The sequence below is a fragment of the Trematomus bernacchii genome, unplaced genomic scaffold, assembly GCF_902827165.1.
Source record: "Trematomus bernacchii unplaced genomic scaffold, fTreBer1.1, whole genome shotgun sequence".
NCBI lineage: Eukaryota > Metazoa > Chordata > Actinopteri > Perciformes > Nototheniidae > Trematomus > Trematomus bernacchii.
Window position 1 is genome coordinate 13,571,034 of NW_022987973.1, and position 20,306 is coordinate 13,591,339.

General features: G+C 38.1%; 1 protein-coding gene across 3 annotated transcripts in view; it reads right to left on the minus strand.

Annotated features, from left to right (window-relative positions):
- Positions 1–20,306, minus strand: part of LOC117471237 (protocadherin-9) — a 184,506-nt gene that overhangs the window by 120,526 nt on the left and 43,674 nt on the right. For 2 of the 3 annotated variants that reach the window (XM_034116095.1, XM_034116093.1), the window contains exon 3: positions 9,771–9,872. The exons of the other annotated variant lie outside the window; for it this stretch is intronic. In XM_034116095.1, the coding sequence (XP_033971986.1) occupies positions 9,771–9,872 (102 nt within the window). The remainder of the gene's footprint in view (positions 1–9,770; positions 9,873–20,306) is intronic. 3 annotated transcript variants of the gene reach the window in all.

Consider the following 20,306-nt stretch of genomic DNA (forward strand, 5'->3'; position numbering starts at 1 on the left):
ACAGATCAAAAGCTCTGCAGCAACTCGTCACATGGACCTCATTAATAAAGATAAGATGACTTTCCACTACCAAAATTAAAAAGGCCTATAGATTTTTTTGAGAAAAGGCTGAATTACTGTTCAGAGTGTATAGTATAATTTATTATTTGTGGTATGTTTTATTTCAACATATTCCTATACATGTCAAGGTATCAGTGTTACAATATTATTTCCTATATTAAAATTACTAAATTATCTTCTATCTATCTATCTTCATTCTAAATTAACGATATCAACTTCAACAACTCTTACAAATGGCTGCAGTCTTTATCAAACCCTAACTTTATTAAACATTTGTAAATGTTCTGATCAATTGAAGGGTTTAAATTCTTCCCTATGGGGTTCAGGGAAATCTCCAACCTAGTAGCCTCGTGCTCCCTTTCAGAATCGAGTGGATCATCTCAAAAGTACAATTGTGATCAAGTGAAATATAAAAGGACTAGAATTACATCAAGTGACATTTTAGAGACACGTGTTTATTCTTCATCACCGAAAGCAGCAAAGTGTATGAAGAAAATTGTAATAATGTGGAGTGGTGATGTTGCTGCTGTTGGGGGTTAGATAGCTGACACAGACACACATGAGCACAAAGATAACATGCTTATGAAACAAAAATCACAAACTCTTCTAGTGAATGATTTATCCAACTCTGTTAATATTCTCTACCCATGTTGCGTCTTCTCAGAGGCTAAACAGTCATCCCCTCAAATGATGTTCCATTGTGAGCCACATTAGCAGCTTTAAACTCCCTGTCACTCTGCAGCAGCCTCATGCTGTGCACCTTGGGAAATACAGTACGTGCCATTTATCATGGGAAATCATCATCAAAAACATAAAAAAGCATCAACAGGGAATGGGAAGAACATCCCTTTCTCACTACTGCAGCAGTTGTTGTTATTCGTTGGTGTTTGAGTTGCTCACTGTAACCCATGTTGTAACACTAACAACCAAATAACATTTTTATTTATTGATTTATTTTGTAATGGGAATTGGTTTCTGAGAGACACCGCAAACGTGCACATACTGTACAATACCACTGCTTGGTGAAAACTGTATTTTCACATAAAGGCACTAGTTGTTTCTATAAATTGTGGTGTTGACTTCAGCGGAACAAAATATACCTAACTCTAATTACATACAGTTTTGTGTGTAATATGTTTGTTTTTCAAATTGTAATTCCCAACTGGGCATTTTGTTGTGACAACACACTGATGTTCTCTCTGCAGTTAGTTAACAAAACAATGAGTAAAGGTGGAAAATGAGGTTGAACGCACATATTTCCCAAAAGAGTACCCTCCAATTCTCCGTTTCTTGTTTCCACAGCTCCAATTAACAGTTTTTGAACCAATTAGTAAAATCAAGCCTTGCCTGACACAAAACCCATGGGGTTATATGTGTCAAGAACCAGTGCTTGAGGTGAAGTTAGCAAAATAAGCATGGATATCAGATGGGAATAATTGGGGCGATGCAGTTAAATGTCTTTGTTGAATGTGTTTTTATTCCCTTTTGACTGTTATTATACACAACTAATTCTAAACACCCAGAGGCAAAACAAGATTTCCAAATCATTTCCAGTCAATGTTTTCTTGAAATGATACCATATATCCTATGTGCATATAGTTTGAAATGCATTCCTGAGTGTTTCCTATAAAAGAAAAAACACTAGTATGTGGAGCAGTTTACCTCTCGTGCTTTGTCCTCCACACTCTCTCCCAGATTCGTCTCCTCTTAAGCATCCTCTTAGGATAATGAGGTGTATAGCTCTAGATATGGCAGGAGTATCAATCTGAGTTGCACAGACAACCTACAGGCCTTGCCGTAAGCCAACATGTTTATTAGAATGCCAGGGATAACAAATGACTTAACATGCTTCCCTCTTTAATAACCCTGTACACCTACAAGATAACAATAACAGTGATGCCACACTGAGTGCTTCTTAATTAAATTAAAAAAGCATAGACGATGAGCATGCCGTGTAAAAAGAGGTCCTTGAGGCAGAGATAAAAATTCATAGCCGAACATTTCTGTAAGAGATGCCAGATGGACATTTTATGCGACTCTTGTGCTTAAAGGGGAGTCTAATTCAGAACCAGTAGTGTTTCATTTCAGTACAAAAAAATGTTTTCACAGGACTCTAGTGATTTGTGCATTAGTACACATGTTTTACTTGTTGTCATGTAAAACCAAATGTATCGCTAAGAGTCTTTGGTCCGTTCTCTAAGTGGCTTGCTCAATTCTCTCCTTTATATGTTGCTGAATGCATACTTAATGAGTTATAATCATTCAGATGACATGTTACTGTGCTGTTAATGACTTGTGTTCTTTGTTGTATTTGACCTAGTATAATTATCTATGGATGTTGAATTACTGTACATAATTGCTTGTTATTTATATTGTCCTTGGAACCATAAACATATAAACAGTACAATGGTGCAAATTATCATGTTCTTAAAAGGACTTAGATTTCAATGTTTGTGCTGTTTCTAAGGTTTACCTCAAACAACAATATTGTTAACTATTTGCTTTTTTTGATTACTTAACTAATAGAAGGACACAATCAGAGAGCTTCAATTGAAAATAACATGGGTTTTTCACAGGCTGTGCTTTGTGTGCCCATCCATCCCCCCTGACTCCCTGCAGTGTACCACCATCACACTACATTGCAAATGTAAGAAACTTTTTGAAGAAGTATTAGGGATTCAACCAATGCTGGTATTTATGGAGATTTTATTTGGCGATACTGACCCCGAACATGACATGCAATGTTTTGAACCCTTAATAAATCACTTGATTTATAAACAAAATTCATCCTACTCAAATTGCTGTCTGCACTATAAAGAGAGAGTGCACGCTGCAAAGCAAATAAGGAGAGCCTTCTGGCAAAGAGCGGGTGACAAGGAGCATGACTTCCCCTTTTCAATTATAAGACAGTGCTGGTGATGAAAATACAGGAAATAATGGATTAAATATAGTAATTTAGCATTCAGCAGAATTGTCAGCTAAAGCGCTATTCCTCATGCTGTCTAAGTAGTTCAGTCAAATGGAATGCTTTGGGTCATTCCTCTTCATCTTCTTTGTCCATGTGTTCACTGAAGTCTATGGCTGTACTTAATGAAAAACGTATGTCTCACCAATGTGTTTCCAAAACTTTACTGAGAAAGGCTATGAGGTACACAAGGTAGCACTGTTGTTATTTCTCATTATACTGTATCTATGAAGAAAACAGCCACACTGCCAAATCATTAAAATGTTTAAAAGCACAGACATGTTCTGAAAACTCAACAGCTGTTTCTCAAAGCTTACTTTAGGATGCCTGATCTAATGACACCTTTCAGCTGCAGTTGCAGGCTATATATTCCTAAATGAATTGGCTGAGACACAGAGGGTAAAACAAGTCTGCAACTATTATGCAGTAAAGGTCACTGATAATTAGGACACTAATTCATATGTGACCCTGCTGTCTGGCGGGCCGGCTGTCTACCTGCACCATGTTAATCATTTTAATGTATACAAAGTATTCTCTCCTCCTCTCTCTCTTTGTCATACACATGTCACACCCATATGGGGAGAGAGGGAGGAAAGAGAGAGAAATACAATACAGTGGCTACGCACAGCAAAAGAAGATTTTCATACACGATTGTGTGACTTAAAGAGACACAAAGACATCATGCTATTTCTAGATTATTTTCCTCACATGTTCTCTTCTGCTCCCGCCTCACTCTCTCCATGTTGTATTCACAGAAGCGTATCCCTATCCAAGAACCTGGCCCTCTCACTAATGTTCCTCCTTGTCAGAGACAAAGGGGTTTTAAGACTCGAGGATTTGGCAGGCTCTACCACTTGCAGGCAATATTTCAACCCATCCATCCAGCTAGGATAATAGAGTGTCCTTGCCTTTCAACGCCTGGAGGAGTGACCAGTTATCACAAGCCACCAGCTCCGTTTGTTAATAAAACAGGGGATGGGAGGATTGGGTTGAAGAGGAGGATAAAAAGAAAGATGGAAGCAAGGCTAGAGGAGAAATGGGTGCAGCTTTTCTGACCGACACATTGCGAAGGTGAAGTTGATCACGGTCAGCGGTCAGTTAGCAAGCTGGCAGGTGTTCTCTTTTAACATCTTAGCTGTGGGTTGTGTGAAGATAAATGTAGCCCCATCAAATCTCTCTTCCGACCACGGAGAGGGGAGGAGAAGTGAGGAGATGAGAAGAATTGGAGTGGAGAGGTGGGGCACAGAGTGTTAGGCTGATCTAGCTAATGGCCAAACTGACCTTCAGAGAAAGTCGAACAGTAAGAAGAGTAAGTAGTGTGTCATACAAAGCCACTGCGGCTAAATCCAGGTCGTTGCCATTACTCTTGACTTCACTCCTGCCCTATGATTTTAGTCAGGGAGCTTGGTTTCCTCTCTTTGATGAAAAGGTATCCTTAATAATAAAATGTATAATTGTGTTTAAGTACCACCAGTTTAAAATATATGATATTAATGTTATAATAATGCTTGCACTACTAAGTCCTGACATGTTAGCAAGCTTTCATTTTAATCACCACATTATCTGCTGTCTTATTGGCCCCTGGTGCAATATCATTTCATAAAAAGGTCTTTAGCGCCCAGTCAGTCCGAACACAGGTTTACAATAAAGCAGTATTATTAAAAAAAACGTATCACATGTATTTGTGGCCTACCCAGCTGCTGATAGAGAACAGTGAAAGCATTGAAGGATCAAACACTACATCTGTCTGTCTCCAGTAACTACCACAATACATAAATCTGTCGGAGCACGAGTGTGTGAGTCCGCCTTCATGGATTGCATTGATTGCTCAGTGTGTGTTCGTCAACTTGAATCATCCATGTAATATAAGAGGCAACGTAGATCATGAGGGGAAGGGCGAGAGGAGGAGGGAGGCTGTGGCTCAGTGGAATAGTGCGTTGATCTTCGGATCAGGGGGGCACTGGTTCCATTCCCGTTGCAGTCAGCATGTCGTTTTGTCCCTGGGCAAGACACTTCACCCCAAATTGCTGCTGTGGGGATTGCCGAAAGTATTGAATGTATGTAAGTCGCTTTGGATAAAACATAATAGCGTATAACAAGTGACATGTAATGTAAGGTAATGAGTATAACACATAACAAAAAGGAAATTGTGTGTGGTTTTTGTGTTTGAGCAGCACAGGGGAAAATTAAAGGACAAAAAATATATAGTGCGATGCTATATAGCTTGTATAATTTAGAAAGTGATTAATGTAAACACATGTAGCTTTCCCTAGGCAAAGACTATTGGAATAATTACAAATATTTTAGCAAGCTTGTGCCTTACCATAACAGGAAATTACTGTAATGTTTCTCATTACAAATAGAGCATCAGTGTTTAAAAAGCATGAAAGCTGACTCAAGCATAGTGTATAGTGACAGTATGATTGTGAGTTTTAGGATAGAGCAGAACTGGTTTCATATCAAATAATATCACCCCCAGCCTTTACTCTGCTATCTGGTTTTATCATATGTTTTACTCTGCGACATAGTCTCGGGAAAACACACACACACACAATGACAACTGCACTTTTCTTTGGATCGCTGTTGAATCTCAACGTTAAAGTTTTCCCGTCAACAAAGCCTGTAAAACATGCAGCAGCTTACAAATCTGGACAAAAAAGCTTTGTTGCAGAAAATCACATTCCTGTACAAAGGCTGCCGGGTCTGGAATGGCGATTTATTTTACTTCATTCACAGAAGGCTATTCAAAATGTTAAAAAAAGGCGTGTTGCATACTGTGCTGCAAGGCACCAATCTGAGTAAGGGACATGTCTTGGTATAAAGAAACACAAAAAAACATTTTCTGAAAGATCCACTGTTGGTAAATAAAAGATATCATGTGACAATCTGTTTTCTTTCATTTATTGTTAATCATTTTATTATAGGACTTCAAACTGGTTTTAATTATAACTTGTATTTGTCTAAATAGTAACAGTTATTGGTAAAGATCAAAATGATTAGCTGGGAAAAAAACATCACAAAAACTAAATGCTGCAACTACTTCTGGTTCCAAAGCTTCATATCCGAATCCCAATGGACATGAACATTATTTTTAAAAATCACAACACAAGGAAGCCTGTCAAACCAAACCCTATGACTAATACAGGCCCTATGTGCCAATCACTAGCAAGATGCTAAATTTAGATGTGATGAAGCAAATATGGCCTTTTAGCATTTGACACATTGACCTTTAATTATGTTAAACACTAGAAAACATGTCAATAATGCATAAGATGTTCCTTTTCAAACTGACAACATCATACTGGTTTCCCATTTAGTTGCATTGTATTGCATGATAATGCCCACACTTGGCCAAACTTTTGAAACACCATAGTTGCACTTCTTTATGTTGCTTATTTTGTTAAAAATAAAACAGCAGAATGGTTTGACACACAAATCTAAATCTGACACAAATCTAAATCTGAAATTCCTGTAAGAAAATATTTTTTTTTTAATGTGGCTTATTCACTGCGGTGAAAATAGAATAGAGCGTTGTTAAAGTGCATCTGTGCCCCTTGAAACCAAAAGCCTTACTTTTTTTTAACACAAAATAGATGAGAGTATGTTAAATGTATGTCTTCCTGAATTGTCATGTAATTGTATTTGACATTGCGAATAAAAAACCGGAATGTCATGTATCACAGTTTATTTTATTGGCATACAGAAAATCCTCGTGGGCATAGAGCTTTGATTGTTTTGGATCCGCCGCACGCCAATAATTTAATACATTTGGAAACTCCAGTGTTCCAGACACTGGTAATAAATATACATGGCAGTACATATATTGATCTCTGCAAGTCTGAGGACCACAGAGTGAAAAACTCCCAATAAATCAGTGGGTCATATGCAGTCAACAAGGTGACTTTTTCCAGTTTCTTAATGTATTCGTCCTGACGCAAAACAAATACTCTGGGGGATGCAATCTGTTGTGTTTACATGGTAAACTTCTGTTCCAATTCACACGATTTTGCATAAGATAAAACAATTAATGAAAGGAAGGTGTGGACTCAGAATCATTTCAGCCAGCTGTGCCTTTTCACGTAAGATCTTGCTACTTGAACACCCCCTCCCTCACCATACAACAACTCCCTGATGCAATTTGAATGACAGAGGAAAGGACAATTATCGAACACCAATACAATGAAGCTGTCTGGTAACTTAATAGGGCTGCTGAGTGGGGGCACTGTGGCCATCTTGCTTTGAGGCGATAATGAGAGTCATCATTCCCTCTTGGGGTAGAAGAAAGGGGCCTCCTCTGTGGTGTTGGTGTGTGAGCATGTTCGTGTATGTGTGTGAGTGCTCACATGCATGTGTTTGTCTTTGAGCTTCTTTAGTCCAGGGAGGCCCAATAAGCAAACAGCAAAGAGCTTTAACGAAGCCGGGGAGATCTATCGTTGAATGCAGCTTGGGAAAGATCTCTGTGTAATGGTGCTCATTAAAGCAGTCTAAAGTCTAAATATTGACTTTGTAAGCTTGCTGGAGACACAAAACATAGACTGTCCCATATATCATATTACAACCCCCTTAACCATTTATATTGGGGAATATGTGTCAGATTTATAAAATAAAGTTGTCTCAGTAAAGCTAAAGAAAAGAAAGGAACTTTCTGATATCAAGCGGTGTTACCAACGCACTGCAAAAATACACTTTATATGTTTATTTAAATTACAAGTGGGGTTTACATTTTTAGGAAATCGCACAAATTCAGGAACAATGTCTACAAGCAGCTTTGTGGACATTAAAGGAGTTCCTATGGGACACCTGGGAATTGTACATGTTGTGCTGCTGCATCTCTAGGCCTTCAATAAACATTCTGATATATTGTCTAGGACTGGAGGGATAAATAAAGCAGAGATCAGAGTAGAGAAAGAAAGAGAGGCTTAGGACATCAGTTTCCCAACACTGTAGAAGAGGCTTGCAGAGTAACAATACGGCATGATTGTGCAGTCCTGGCATTCACTTTGTGCCCAATATACTGAAAGTTGTAAGTTTAACATAGTTAAACATGGCCTGAGGACAGTATATGTGATTGTGTGGAGGGGCAGGAGAATATGGCAGACAGAGGTCAAAAGGCATTGAGTGCTCACAGCCATGGGCTGATTAAACAAGGGATGGGGTATTCAAACATGGCAGTCGATTCATTTCAAAGAAAGCTGCTCAGCAAGCACGTACACAAGAAGAAGTTTTGCCATTCTACACATGCACATTAGAGTCTTTCTCTAGGTCTGTGTGGACCAGCAAGGGAGTTTGGGGAGGAAGGACCTCACTTCCCTGTTTACATTGGGTCTATACCTCTGTATTGTTAGCATTTCCATTCTGCTCATGGTGGACCCACGGGAGCACAACAGGTGATGAATGATTAATGCGGTGAAATCTGAGACTACAACTAATGAGAATATAACTACAAGACAATGATTTGGAAAGGCGGTCGTTATTAAACAGTTTTCTGTTTATGCCATTATTAAACAACACAACTATATCAAATCTAAAATACCCTCACTCTGTTAAATGTGTCAATCAATATACAGTACACATATTAATAGTTTTTACATCTTTAAGCTAAAATAATATGAGAGGTTAAGGATATTAGCCCTTATTTATTCTATATGTCACAATCCCTCAGCTGTAGTTTACACAACAAAAACGTGAGGGCGGCAGAAATATAAAAAAATACTTTATATGCAGAGACAAACATGGCTGAAACAGAAAGGCTCTATTGACAACACCCTAATACTGTCAATACCGCTATGGATTTACAAATGTCTGAGCAAAAACATTAAACTCGGACAGATAAATCTCCAAATTGAAGTTTTTTAGATGCAAATGCACACAATGCAGAGATATTTGAGAATAGATGATATATGGATATATAGATATATGGATATATGGATATATGGATAGATGGATAGATGAATAGATGGATAGATGGATAGATGGATAGATGGAAAGATGGATAGATGGATAGATGGATATATGGATATATGGATAGATGGATAGATGGATAGATGGATAGATGGATATATGGATATATGGATAGATGGATAGATGGAAAGATGGATAGATGGATTGCAATAGATTAAACACTGTCGTTCCATCAAAATGAAAGGGCAAACAAAAATACAACTGGGTATTGTTTACAAATGAAGCACAATATGGTGAGACTGCTAGTTTACAAGAAACCCTCCCAGTGTTGATATAGTGGATAACAGAGAGTAAGAAGAACTGACATCATTAAGATTCATCAGTGTGCAAGCAAAGCAACACAGGCAAACCTCCTTCAAACCCCAGATGACTATCAAGCAGTGTGTTTTCTAAGCATGAAGGTAATGAGACAAATATGCATTACTCAAGTAAAAATGGCATGAATATTAGCGTCACATTAGGCCTCGTATTTAATGATGTTGTAAGTACAATACGTCACAGTAACTAAGAGCCAGAATATACTTAAACATTGTACAGGGAAGAAGGAATACATATGGAGAAAGCAGAGCATGTTTCAGTGCAGTGTACAGAAACATGCCTTAGCATAGATGGAGTCATAAATAAGTCAATTATACTGAATCTAACAAATTATAATTGAGCTTAACATGCCATTGCGTGGGGTGGTGAAATAAAATGACTGTAAAACATAATTGAGTTTAAGTAAAGACTTGTGTTAAGTGAACTATGGTGATATTTTGGTGAAAATGGGACGATTTGTACTCACTAAAGGGGTGCAAGGGGTCCAATATTCAGGGTTCAGCTCGGCTCGCGGACGGAGGTCCAGATACTCAGGGTTCAGTTCAGTTCGGGCACGAGTTAATGTTCCCTTTATAGAAGATTGAAAAAAAGTCTGTTAGAATTGCTTGTTTAGCTTTGGTTTGTTAAAAAAGGCTCATCAGTTTTAAGAGCTCACAAACCAAATATATGTCACTCCGTAGCAAAGGAAAGTAAATATATTACAATGTAAAATGCTTTTTATTTGAAGTCATCATTTGTTTTACTGCCCTCAAATAAGGTTGACTCTACTGTCTTTACTGTCTTTTCAATGACTAAAGATAAACCATTAGCAAAAAATCATTATCTATAATGACTATTCACAGCAGAGCAATAAAAACAAGCCCATTCAACATTCCCCAACACATTTCCAAGGAGAATTCCTGTAAAGTGAAAAAGCAAATTATATTTCAAATGAGGTAAGAATCCACTTTTCCATTGCTGAGGCCCCATGGCCTAAGTGACAGGCCAGTAGACTGAATCTGCTGGGCCCCATGAGGTCTATGATGTATACTGTAATTATCTGCTGATTCTCAAAATGGCTGTGTGTAATGAGGCTATGCTGCATGAAGCCCCAGGCATAAATCACTGTCTTTAACTGACTTCCGGATGACCAACAACAACACAGAGCAGAAAGAAGAGAAGGAAGGGGTTATCTTGGCAGCAGCACTATATAGCATCCAACGTGTGCTTATCAGCAAAGGCCACATTGTTAGCCAAACTTGCTTACTCAAGACACTTTTCTGTCTCCTAAATATAGTCGACTCACTTGCACTTTCACTTAGCTATTTATCTGTTTACAGCTTGACTTCCAATATATTAACTGCTAGCAGCTTTATTTAGATATGCAACACAGGTGGAGACTTTTTATTGATGCTGTGTTAGGGTCAGCTATGTTGAATGGCAATGTGCCAATCACTCTGTCAGACTGTCTGCTGTCATTGGCATGAAACTGTTTCCATCGTCTGACTCACAAACATAAACAAATAAACAGCTAACAGTCCCACCACAGCACTCACACATTTTGAATATGAACGATATAAAAAATACTTCTATGTTCACAGGCTCAGTTTACTTTTACTTATTAGGATTATACTGTACTATACAGTATTGAAAGGATGGTCGACAGTTGTGTACAATCTAACAAGATACAACAGTATAATCAAGGTAAAATTGTTCATTCTTTGGTTTAACATTATTGTCAACCAAGGAGGAGTTTATTGCTTTGTATCTTACTGTACCTTACATCTTTGTTTAATGAAATAATAGAGGTAAGTTCTGGATCTTTGATTAGGAAATCCAAACAGCCCTGTAGTGAACAGTTTTTAATTGTAATAAAAACAATTGAGCACCAACACCATGACAAAATCGTGTGAATGCAATTTAATCCTTGTTTCTTCGTTTAAGTTGCTATTATTCTGGTGGGAAACGGAGTTGTGTTGATTTAAAGCTGGTGTTACTTTAACTTCAAGTGTTAAATTATAACATTTATATAATATGTGCTAAGACAACTTTTCTCACAACAGTTTCCCCACACAAATCCTTCCAATTATTGGTGAAGGATGAGTAAAATAGGTAAAGGAAAAGGTGTAGAGCAATTCTCAGAACCCTTATCTCATTATACATGTACATCTTCGTAATATATTCTACTTGTCTGTCACTCTAATTAATGGCAGTCCTTCTCCGTAAATTGCTCAGAATGCAAGATTATTTATTACTACCCGCCATTTATCACCAGCGGGATAAGTGACAGAAAGTGGGGAAGTGAGAGTTTGTAACATTATAATTGATCATTTTTCAGTCTACAACGTCAGAGTGATCCTGTTAAATCCTTGGTCGCAGTATGTGAAACCGTCAAGCTGATAACAAAAATAAGTTGCATTATAAAACTTAGATTGACTTAGTGCTGACAGTGACATGAGAGCTTACTATACTCTCCATTAGCTGAAATGGCAAAAGTAGAACGTTTGGATTGAAATGCTGCCGCAAAGATAAACACATAAATAAAGTAATTGTAGCCCAAACAAATACGTTTATATTTGATATATACTGCTTCCCATGCTGCCTCCTCATTTACCTGAAATCAACATTTGAATTGATATTTCATTTGAAATGTCACCAAGATATTAGCCTGACACAGATATAATGTAAAGTTCTATCCAAGACAAACTGATAAATTGTTGCGTAGGTGATTTGGTCGTTTGGGGGTCAAATTGATTTAGTTTCCAATTTAATTGAAGCAATAGAGAGGCTGAAGGGACTGCTTATGGTGGCATGACTGATGGAGAGTCACACATTGAAAGTACTCTAGAAATGTACTGTGCCTTTGAGGGGACAGTTGCATTACAAATGGAAAGCAAAATGAGAACAAAATTAAACCAGAAACTCATCATAATGCAGTCTCAGCAGCCTGCGGCAACTGACTTTTGTTGTTTTATAGCTCTAGGCTTGTTGCTCATCCATGCAAGAGTGGAATAGGGTTGAGAAATTCATTTTCAGATGGTGTGGGGGGGACTGGCATCCATCATGACCAGTTGCAACACAACAGCCGGACAAAACCCCACTCCCAAAAATAAACTGATTCTGTTCTGAAGATGCAGCTTCATGACTGTGAATATGGCACCCTATACTTGTGTGGGAGGATAGAAAGTAACACATTTGCCTACTATGTTGTTCATGTCCCAGAAAAACAGTAGCTCAATTCAACAACAGGTCAAATTATAATAGAAAAAGACCCGGTGGTGGACCCGTGGTGGAGGGCAGAGATAGGAGGCATCCACCAGCCATTTCCTGACATCTTCATAGGGTGCTGACACTTCCACGTTTCTCATTTCACACCTGCTAGTGCACAATCTTTGCTGGATGACAGTGCCTCAAACACATTTATGAATACATACAAAAAGACATTTCACATTTTTTGGACAAGACCTGTTACAAGAAAATCTTTTATACAGGGTTCATACACTTTTTCACCAATGATTTTCAATTACTTTTCCATGGCCTTTACCTAATTTTCCATGTCCAAAAAAATTACTCTTTCTCAGCGGTACCACTGAAAATGGTTTATTTTAACATGGAACAGGAAAATAAGGTCTGAAACATGTTGTGCCTATCTAAAACAAATCAAATAGTAGGCTTACTAGCTTCTACACGCTAAAGCAACTAAAATCTCTCACCAGCAAAATACCTTGTCAGTTAAATGCCATTTTACGTTTCATTACTACACGATACAGTATTTATTATCATTATAGTATTACTATTTCGGCGATTAGATAAAGTATAAATTATATTTGATGCAACTTTGGTTACATTTCCATGACTTTTCCAAAACTTTGGGAAAAATATTGTTTTCCATAACTTTTCCAGGGCCTGGAATTAGCATTTTCAATTTCCATGACTTTTCCAGGTTTTTAATGACCGTAAGAACCCTGTTTATACCTGCCTCACATGTGCAAGGTTAGCATTAAATAAGCAATAGACTATTCTTTTACAGGGATAGCACACATGGATAGACAATGTTTTTCATGTCTAAGGGCAATTTAGCATTTGCAGTTAAGCTAAACTGCTAGACATTAAAGTGTGGTAGGAAAGTGGAGCATGTGAAATGTACACTAATTCAAACACAGAATCACAGTGCTGTGAATTTACAGTTCTAATTATCATGCCACCTTCCTACGTACTGCGCCCTCCTTTGAAATCGAACATAGTACATTTCATAGTGATTCATCAAATACAAAATGGACAAGACAAAGAAAACTCTTCACAGCCATATGGCTTTGTCAGCAAAAAGCTCAGTCATGTGCCATCGTGAAATTAGAGCCCTGGGTGTTTTTGCAAAATGCAGTCTAGTTTGTACCTCTGTGTGTAAAACATGTTTTCATGAGATCTACATGTTGTTCGTATAGAGCGCAAATGCACTCACTGTCAGCTGCTTTGGACAACCCGTCTTGTGAATTAAAGTATACGTTAAGTATAGTAATGGTTCTATTGATAAGCCTAAGTAAATTAACTTCTACGATGAACGTAAAAAGCTAAGTATAACAGCATAGTCCAGAAAGTCTCCATGGGACATTAAAGCTACTCTGTTGAACTTGTCTGTATTCTAGGGGCTGAGAAGATGAGTTTCATTAGGGGGATAAAACACACTTTAATCAGCTTTACCATTAGTGTAGCCCTGCCAAGCCCTCCCAGACACAGCAGACCTTTAGTTCTGTTTAATTACCTTAGAGATACCACTATGCACTCTTCCTTGACATCACAGGACAACATCCGTTTCTCTACAAGTGTTGTGTATGTAACGAAAGAACATGATGTTTATCTTGTGACTGGTGGTTAGACTCCGGAGGGAAAAACAATGCAGTGTTATGTGGATGACTCATCTCAGCTCTTTGATCATTATCTATTTACTTAGCTATTCATTTATTTGTTAAGCAACTAATCACATCAATATATTAACACAATTAGTAAGTTGTGATGTAAAATCTTAATTACTTTATTTTTCATTAAATTCATTTCAGGTTTGCAATTATAAAACGGTAGTACGGAGAGAATACTGAGTAGAGTCTTCTGACAAAGTGATGTACACCAATGACCATATTCCACTTATAGTAGTGTTAATAGTTAACACTTAAAGCACAGTAAAATCAATCACAGCATCATCTGACTTGTCTCTGAAAATTGCCCAACATGGGTTAATATATTAAGGCAATAACTGCCTAGTGCTGGCGGGCTGTCTCCTTCACAGCAGTCAGCTGACTTACAGCAGAGCCTTGGTAATACCAAATGAGCCCATAAAGAGGTCCTGTGTGGGGGGATCTTCGTCTGGACATCTGATGGATATCAGCTGAGGAGCATTTTCTCTTATTATAGAATTAAATAACTACTTGATCCGAAATAATTAGATTTTGCTGTTCTGTTTGGTGTTTTTACATTTTGACCTAAAAAAGAAATGAAAAGAATGTACAACAGATGTTCAGTGGAGGATTGTGTAGCTCGAATGGAAGCAAAGGAAAAGTGCTCAATGCAAACTAAAATGAAATGCAGGGGAAGGAAATTGGTGATGATTAGAAAATAAGAGTGCACAAGAGGGTGCTACTAACTTATTTATATTAAGCTGTTGAGATGGCTGGGTGAGAAAATCTCTGATTATTATTCTTTGATTTGCAAAGCTATGCTGCGCTTGGCCTTTCCTTTGGTGGCAGCATTAAACTTTATGTTTATGGGTCCCAGTGTTAAGCCCATTTCCACGCTCCCCATTCCACACACTAAGTATTGACATTTCATTTAAGTTGACGACAGTGAGGAGGGTATTTTATGACAGAAATGTAATGGAAATGCAGCGCGTACAGCTGTAAAAAATATCACCCAATTACGAGGACATCTTTGCATAGTTGCAGAGTTAAGAGAGTATGCATGATGCACCTCTGCTTTGTTGAGAAAGAACAAAGAGAGAGGAATTAATCTCAGCTCTCCGCCCCTCCACTCCCTCTGCTGCATTAAAACACATACAATGAGAATATTCTCTAATGAAAAGCCTACACAGTGGATGTGTGCGTGCCTTCAAAAAAATTATATTATGTTTGATATGATAATTAATAACACAAGTTTAAAAGTGCCCCTGCTACATGTAAATTAGCACAGACAGAATGTCTAAAGTGTGTTTGGAGACGGGGAAAAAATAAATGTAATACTGTGGAATGTTAACATGGTTATTCAATGAAGGTGCTTTGTGAGCGAATGGAAAACAAATTAGGTTAAAGTCTTGTGACAAGATAAATAAAGCCGTGATCAATTAAGTGGTTGAAAAAGACGGCCATCCAGCACTCAATAGGGGCAGTCTTGCTGTTACAGTTCCATTCTTGAGCCACAGAGAAGCATTGATTCCCCCTGGCACCCTGTCCTTGTCATTACAGTCGATGCCGAGGCCAGCCCAAACCATTCTCAACCACCGCTAATGGCTTCAAGGAATTCAGCCGGGCTTGTGGGAGAATTCTAATAAGCAGATTTTATGAATTTGGAGGGCAGGGACGTGAAGTCAGAATGCTGCAGGTCGTCCAGAGAACACCGCAGATGCATTAACAAACCAATTCCCCGTCATTACTGCACAGCCGGATGTTCTTCTGTTCTAAGATGCTGAGATGAGATTGAGGTAACAGAGATGTCAGATATGCTGAGGAAACAGGTTGCAATAGTTATAATTGGACAACAATTGAACAAACATTTCATCTGTTTTAAGCTGTTTTCTACCTATTAAAAACCATGTGACTTGACCGTGTCAAGTTCAGTGAGAAAAGTTTTTTGTTTCTCTTTTTTTTTTTCCTTGTCCTTCATTTATTCTGTAAGAGACCCTTTCAACCTCATAGTGCAGGAATGCATCTCACTGGGGTCTTGTCTGTGCTTCTGGCCTCAGAATACTGCTACCAAGGGAGTTTTCCCAAAGGAGTCATGTACAAAAGGAGAAGAAAGTTGTTGCAGAGCAGCACTTTTCCCTGTGATCAGCATGGTTTTTAGTGGTCAGTCTGTTGTGTACTTTCCTGACCTTCATTTTTCTTAACAGACAGTACTTCTTGCTCTCTCCTCCTGGGAGAACCGTATCTTAATCAATAAACTCTCCAGGTGCAGTATAAAATGTTAAATGTTTTGACTGGAATTGTATTGTCTAGTTGTGAGTGCAATAGCAATGCTTTAGTTATCTTAATCAACTGGTCTATTGCCATGGAAGTTATTTATTAAATGGATTAAATAAACCTTTAATAGTATATGTCCTTGTCGTGCTGTCGCACTAACATTGCCAGTGTTGTTGTTAGTGAAAAAATGCCCAGATTTTATTTATTGGCTCCTTTTGTCTGTATCAGATAGGACAGCTATAGATAGATAGAAGAGACAGAGAGATGGGAGGACATTTACTATAGCAACGGGCCGAGGGATGGATTTAAAAACTAAAATATGTAAAAAATATGATTTCATAATACGTAAAAAAATGATATCATATGTTCAAAAAGATCAATATAAACAAGAAGGCAAGATGAAGAGAGAGAGGGATTTAAACATAACACTGTCTTTCTTTGTAAGAGAAGCAAGTGACATCTGTTTTAAACAGCTCCACGAACATCCTTACACAACACAGACATGTTCTGTCTGTCTCCCGTATGTCTCTATCTGTCTGCGTCTGTCTTTGTTTCTCCATCTAGTCACAAGTTCTTTGTTCATTCTGGAACTGCTGCTCTGCTTCAAAAGAGCTTGGCGAATTGAAGAAGCAGTTGCAGCAAAAGTGCTGCGTTTAAGTCAACTGAGCATTCCCCCTTGAGGCCAAGCAATGCTTTCACCCATATAAGTCCAATTTACAAGGAATATGCCCACCTTCAGAACCACTCTACCCCACCCTATTAAATATAACACTGGACAATGAAGGGTAGCGTAGCTGTAAGAATGTAAAGTAGCCTAAATCCATGGTATCCAATTTGTGATTGTAGGTTACAAAGCAAATGGCTTTTGCCTGCCATTCTGCGTGAGCTATATAGAATGAGAGACATTATTCTCTAACCTCCTGCACTGAGTGAATTCCATTGCTTCCTCCCTGGATTCTTACATTTTAGGAAAATACTGACTCACAATATTGAATACCGTACAGCCTTCAGGTAGGCCACAGTGTACATGGAAACTGCATGGCATCTTCTCTTTTGCTGAGCCAACTTTTGGAATTTATAGCAACACAAGCAAGAGAGCAGGGCTCCAAGGATGGCATTGTAGGTTCAAACCATTTTAATCCAGTTGGAAGTAAGGAGCAGCAGAGCCTTCACTGTGTGTGCAGCTAAAGGGCTTTAAAACCCTCAACTTAGTGCTAAAAAGATAAGCTAACTAAACTGATAAAACATAAAAAGAGTCCACTGTTAATCTCGTGCAACTTTTTGAAAATGTCTTTACGTAATGTGTCTTGAACTACTTATTCATTACACATATCATAATGTCTAGCAAGAACATGCATTGAACCGAACAGACTGTAATCTGTGAGCGAAATGTTCCACAATGCTCCGAAGGTTGTTCTTTCGACAGCTAACAGTAAACAGCTGAAGCCTGGAGAAAGCAGCTGAAGTCTTTGTACTTATCAGTAGCCAGCTGTGCCTGTGAACATCTCTGTGAAATAATGTGTGCATTACTGGATGTATAAAACGTTGCACATGTACGTAACAGTCTTATATCCCTTACAAACAGAAGTAGCCACTATGCAGTCCCTGAACTCCAGCCGTGTGAGCTCCCCCCTGACTTTCTGCCAAGGCTTGTCACTCCTATTAATGTTCTCCTCTGTCTCCCTCTCCAATAATAACTGTACTAAATCATGAAATGTTAAAAATATCACTGTGAAATTCGCTACTGGAAGCAGTTGTTTTGTTCACAGTTTTTTTTTTTGTTCTGTTTCCAGATACTAGCAGTCACAGTTGGGTGCCAAAAAGTAAAGCGAGTAACCACATGGCTCAAACAAAAGCCTTACGATAAGACAATGATAGTCGATTAAAAAATCATCAAGTGGTTACAAAGATGCGTAGATGTCAGTGAGTATGTCAAATGCTGTTTGAGAATGTTTATGTTTCAGAGTGTAAGCTGACACAGTGAGAAAAGTCCCATATCTGTCAGCACTTTATTTTAGTCTTTTGAAACGTGTTTGTTGGGTGTGGGACTCTTCTGTTCTTTAATGGCTAAGTCCTTAAGACTTTTTCAGTGAATTTAACAGAGAAACCAAAAGTCTTGATGGTCACATACAGTATGAGGTTGTTTCTGCTCTAATGAGAAAGCCCATGGCGGTGAAATACTGTACGCACTGAACATTTTACTCAAAAAAGGTATTAATTCACAATCACTGATCAAAACATCCTATTTCTGTATATTTGCCAACAAAATCTACATTTCTATAGGGTTTATTAAATGAAAATAAGTTTTCAAGATGTTTAATTTGCCTAGAGATGTGTCATCTGATTATAATTATTGCCAGCAGTGTTTCACTTCATCAAGCTGAAGCTGCAAACCCCTTTTCAATCAGTACTACAATTATTCTGAGAACACAAAACCTGCAGCTCCTTTCTCTCCAAGGGTCAGGTGAAATGTTTATCTGTGCAGAGGATTGTATTTATTATTTTTTAATATCGTGAAACAAAACAAAGCTTCACGCCTCGGTGAAAATGATTGGAGAGTATAGCTTTTAGTTGGTCTTCATAAAATATATTGTCTGTATGTTCACCAGGAAGCCTGATTGTCAACCGGTGAGAAATAATTATTGGATGCCATAGGAACATTTGCAAAAGTTATCCAGATTGGACCATTACTCTCATTTTGGGTTTGTAATGTGTTTGTTGTTTTGCTTCAAGGTACATTTAGAGGAATACGGAGGTGATGTAACATTTCTTTTGAGCTGCAATTTAGAATTTTGGACTGAAATGATTCACGTTGCTTGGATTGGTCTTGTATACAACACATTTCTAAACAACAGTGTGTTTGCTGTTGTATTCAACTGAGACACTTCACTTGAAGTTCACTTGAAGTGTCTCACATTATCTTTGCTGATGTAACTGTCTCTCTGTTAAGCCCCATCCCCCCGCGGGCGGGGGGGAAATCGCAACATCTGCAAGAAACAGCGTCTGAGGGCTTCTTAACATTTAAAAACCTATTAATGTGTCATACCCACTTAACGGGAAGAAACTCAGCTATCAGACAATATTAACCATTTTTAGCAAAACGAAACATAAGGGTAATAACAAAGGCTCTGAATTAGCCCTGAGCGAAAAAATGCTAACACCCTTAGCACAGAACTCACGTTAAAATACCCTTATTACTTATCGTATCTGCAAAAACAAGATATCAATTAGCAAGCTGAGATTGCACAGATTCGACAGGATTTGGTACCTGTCCATACTGACCGATCCGAACTCGCGACATGAGAAGCTAACAAAGACATCACACCACGTAGCATTAGGTAGCCAACACGGCAATATGTCTTACCTTTGTTGTTTTCTGATCAAAAGTTGTCTTCAATGGCATTAAAACGATAAAAACACTGCTCAAGGTTAATCCATAGGTTAATCCAATGTGTCTGTGTCACTTTGAAATGATTTCTGATAATCCATCAGCAATAAAACTAGTTTTCAGGTTTCAGATGTCAAAGCGTAAAATAGGTTTCGCTTTGGGCAAACTGCGTGCGCATAACTCTGACTTCTCAATGGTAACGTGTGTGTGTATGTGGAACTTCTCCTTTGATTCTATTGGCTTTAACGGTTCAAAAGAGATGTCAATCATCAAAATTGACCAATGGGTTCCAGAGAAACGGCAAATACACCCATTTCCACCCAAATGACCTCAGAGGTGTTTTTTTTTTTTGCTAAACCTCTCTAAAAAGGTCAAATGTCACTTGTTTTGCATCAATCTTGATACAGGGTACTTGAAAAACAGGCTTGGGGCTTAACAGGCTAAAGACTGCTCCAGTAACTGAACATAGGGT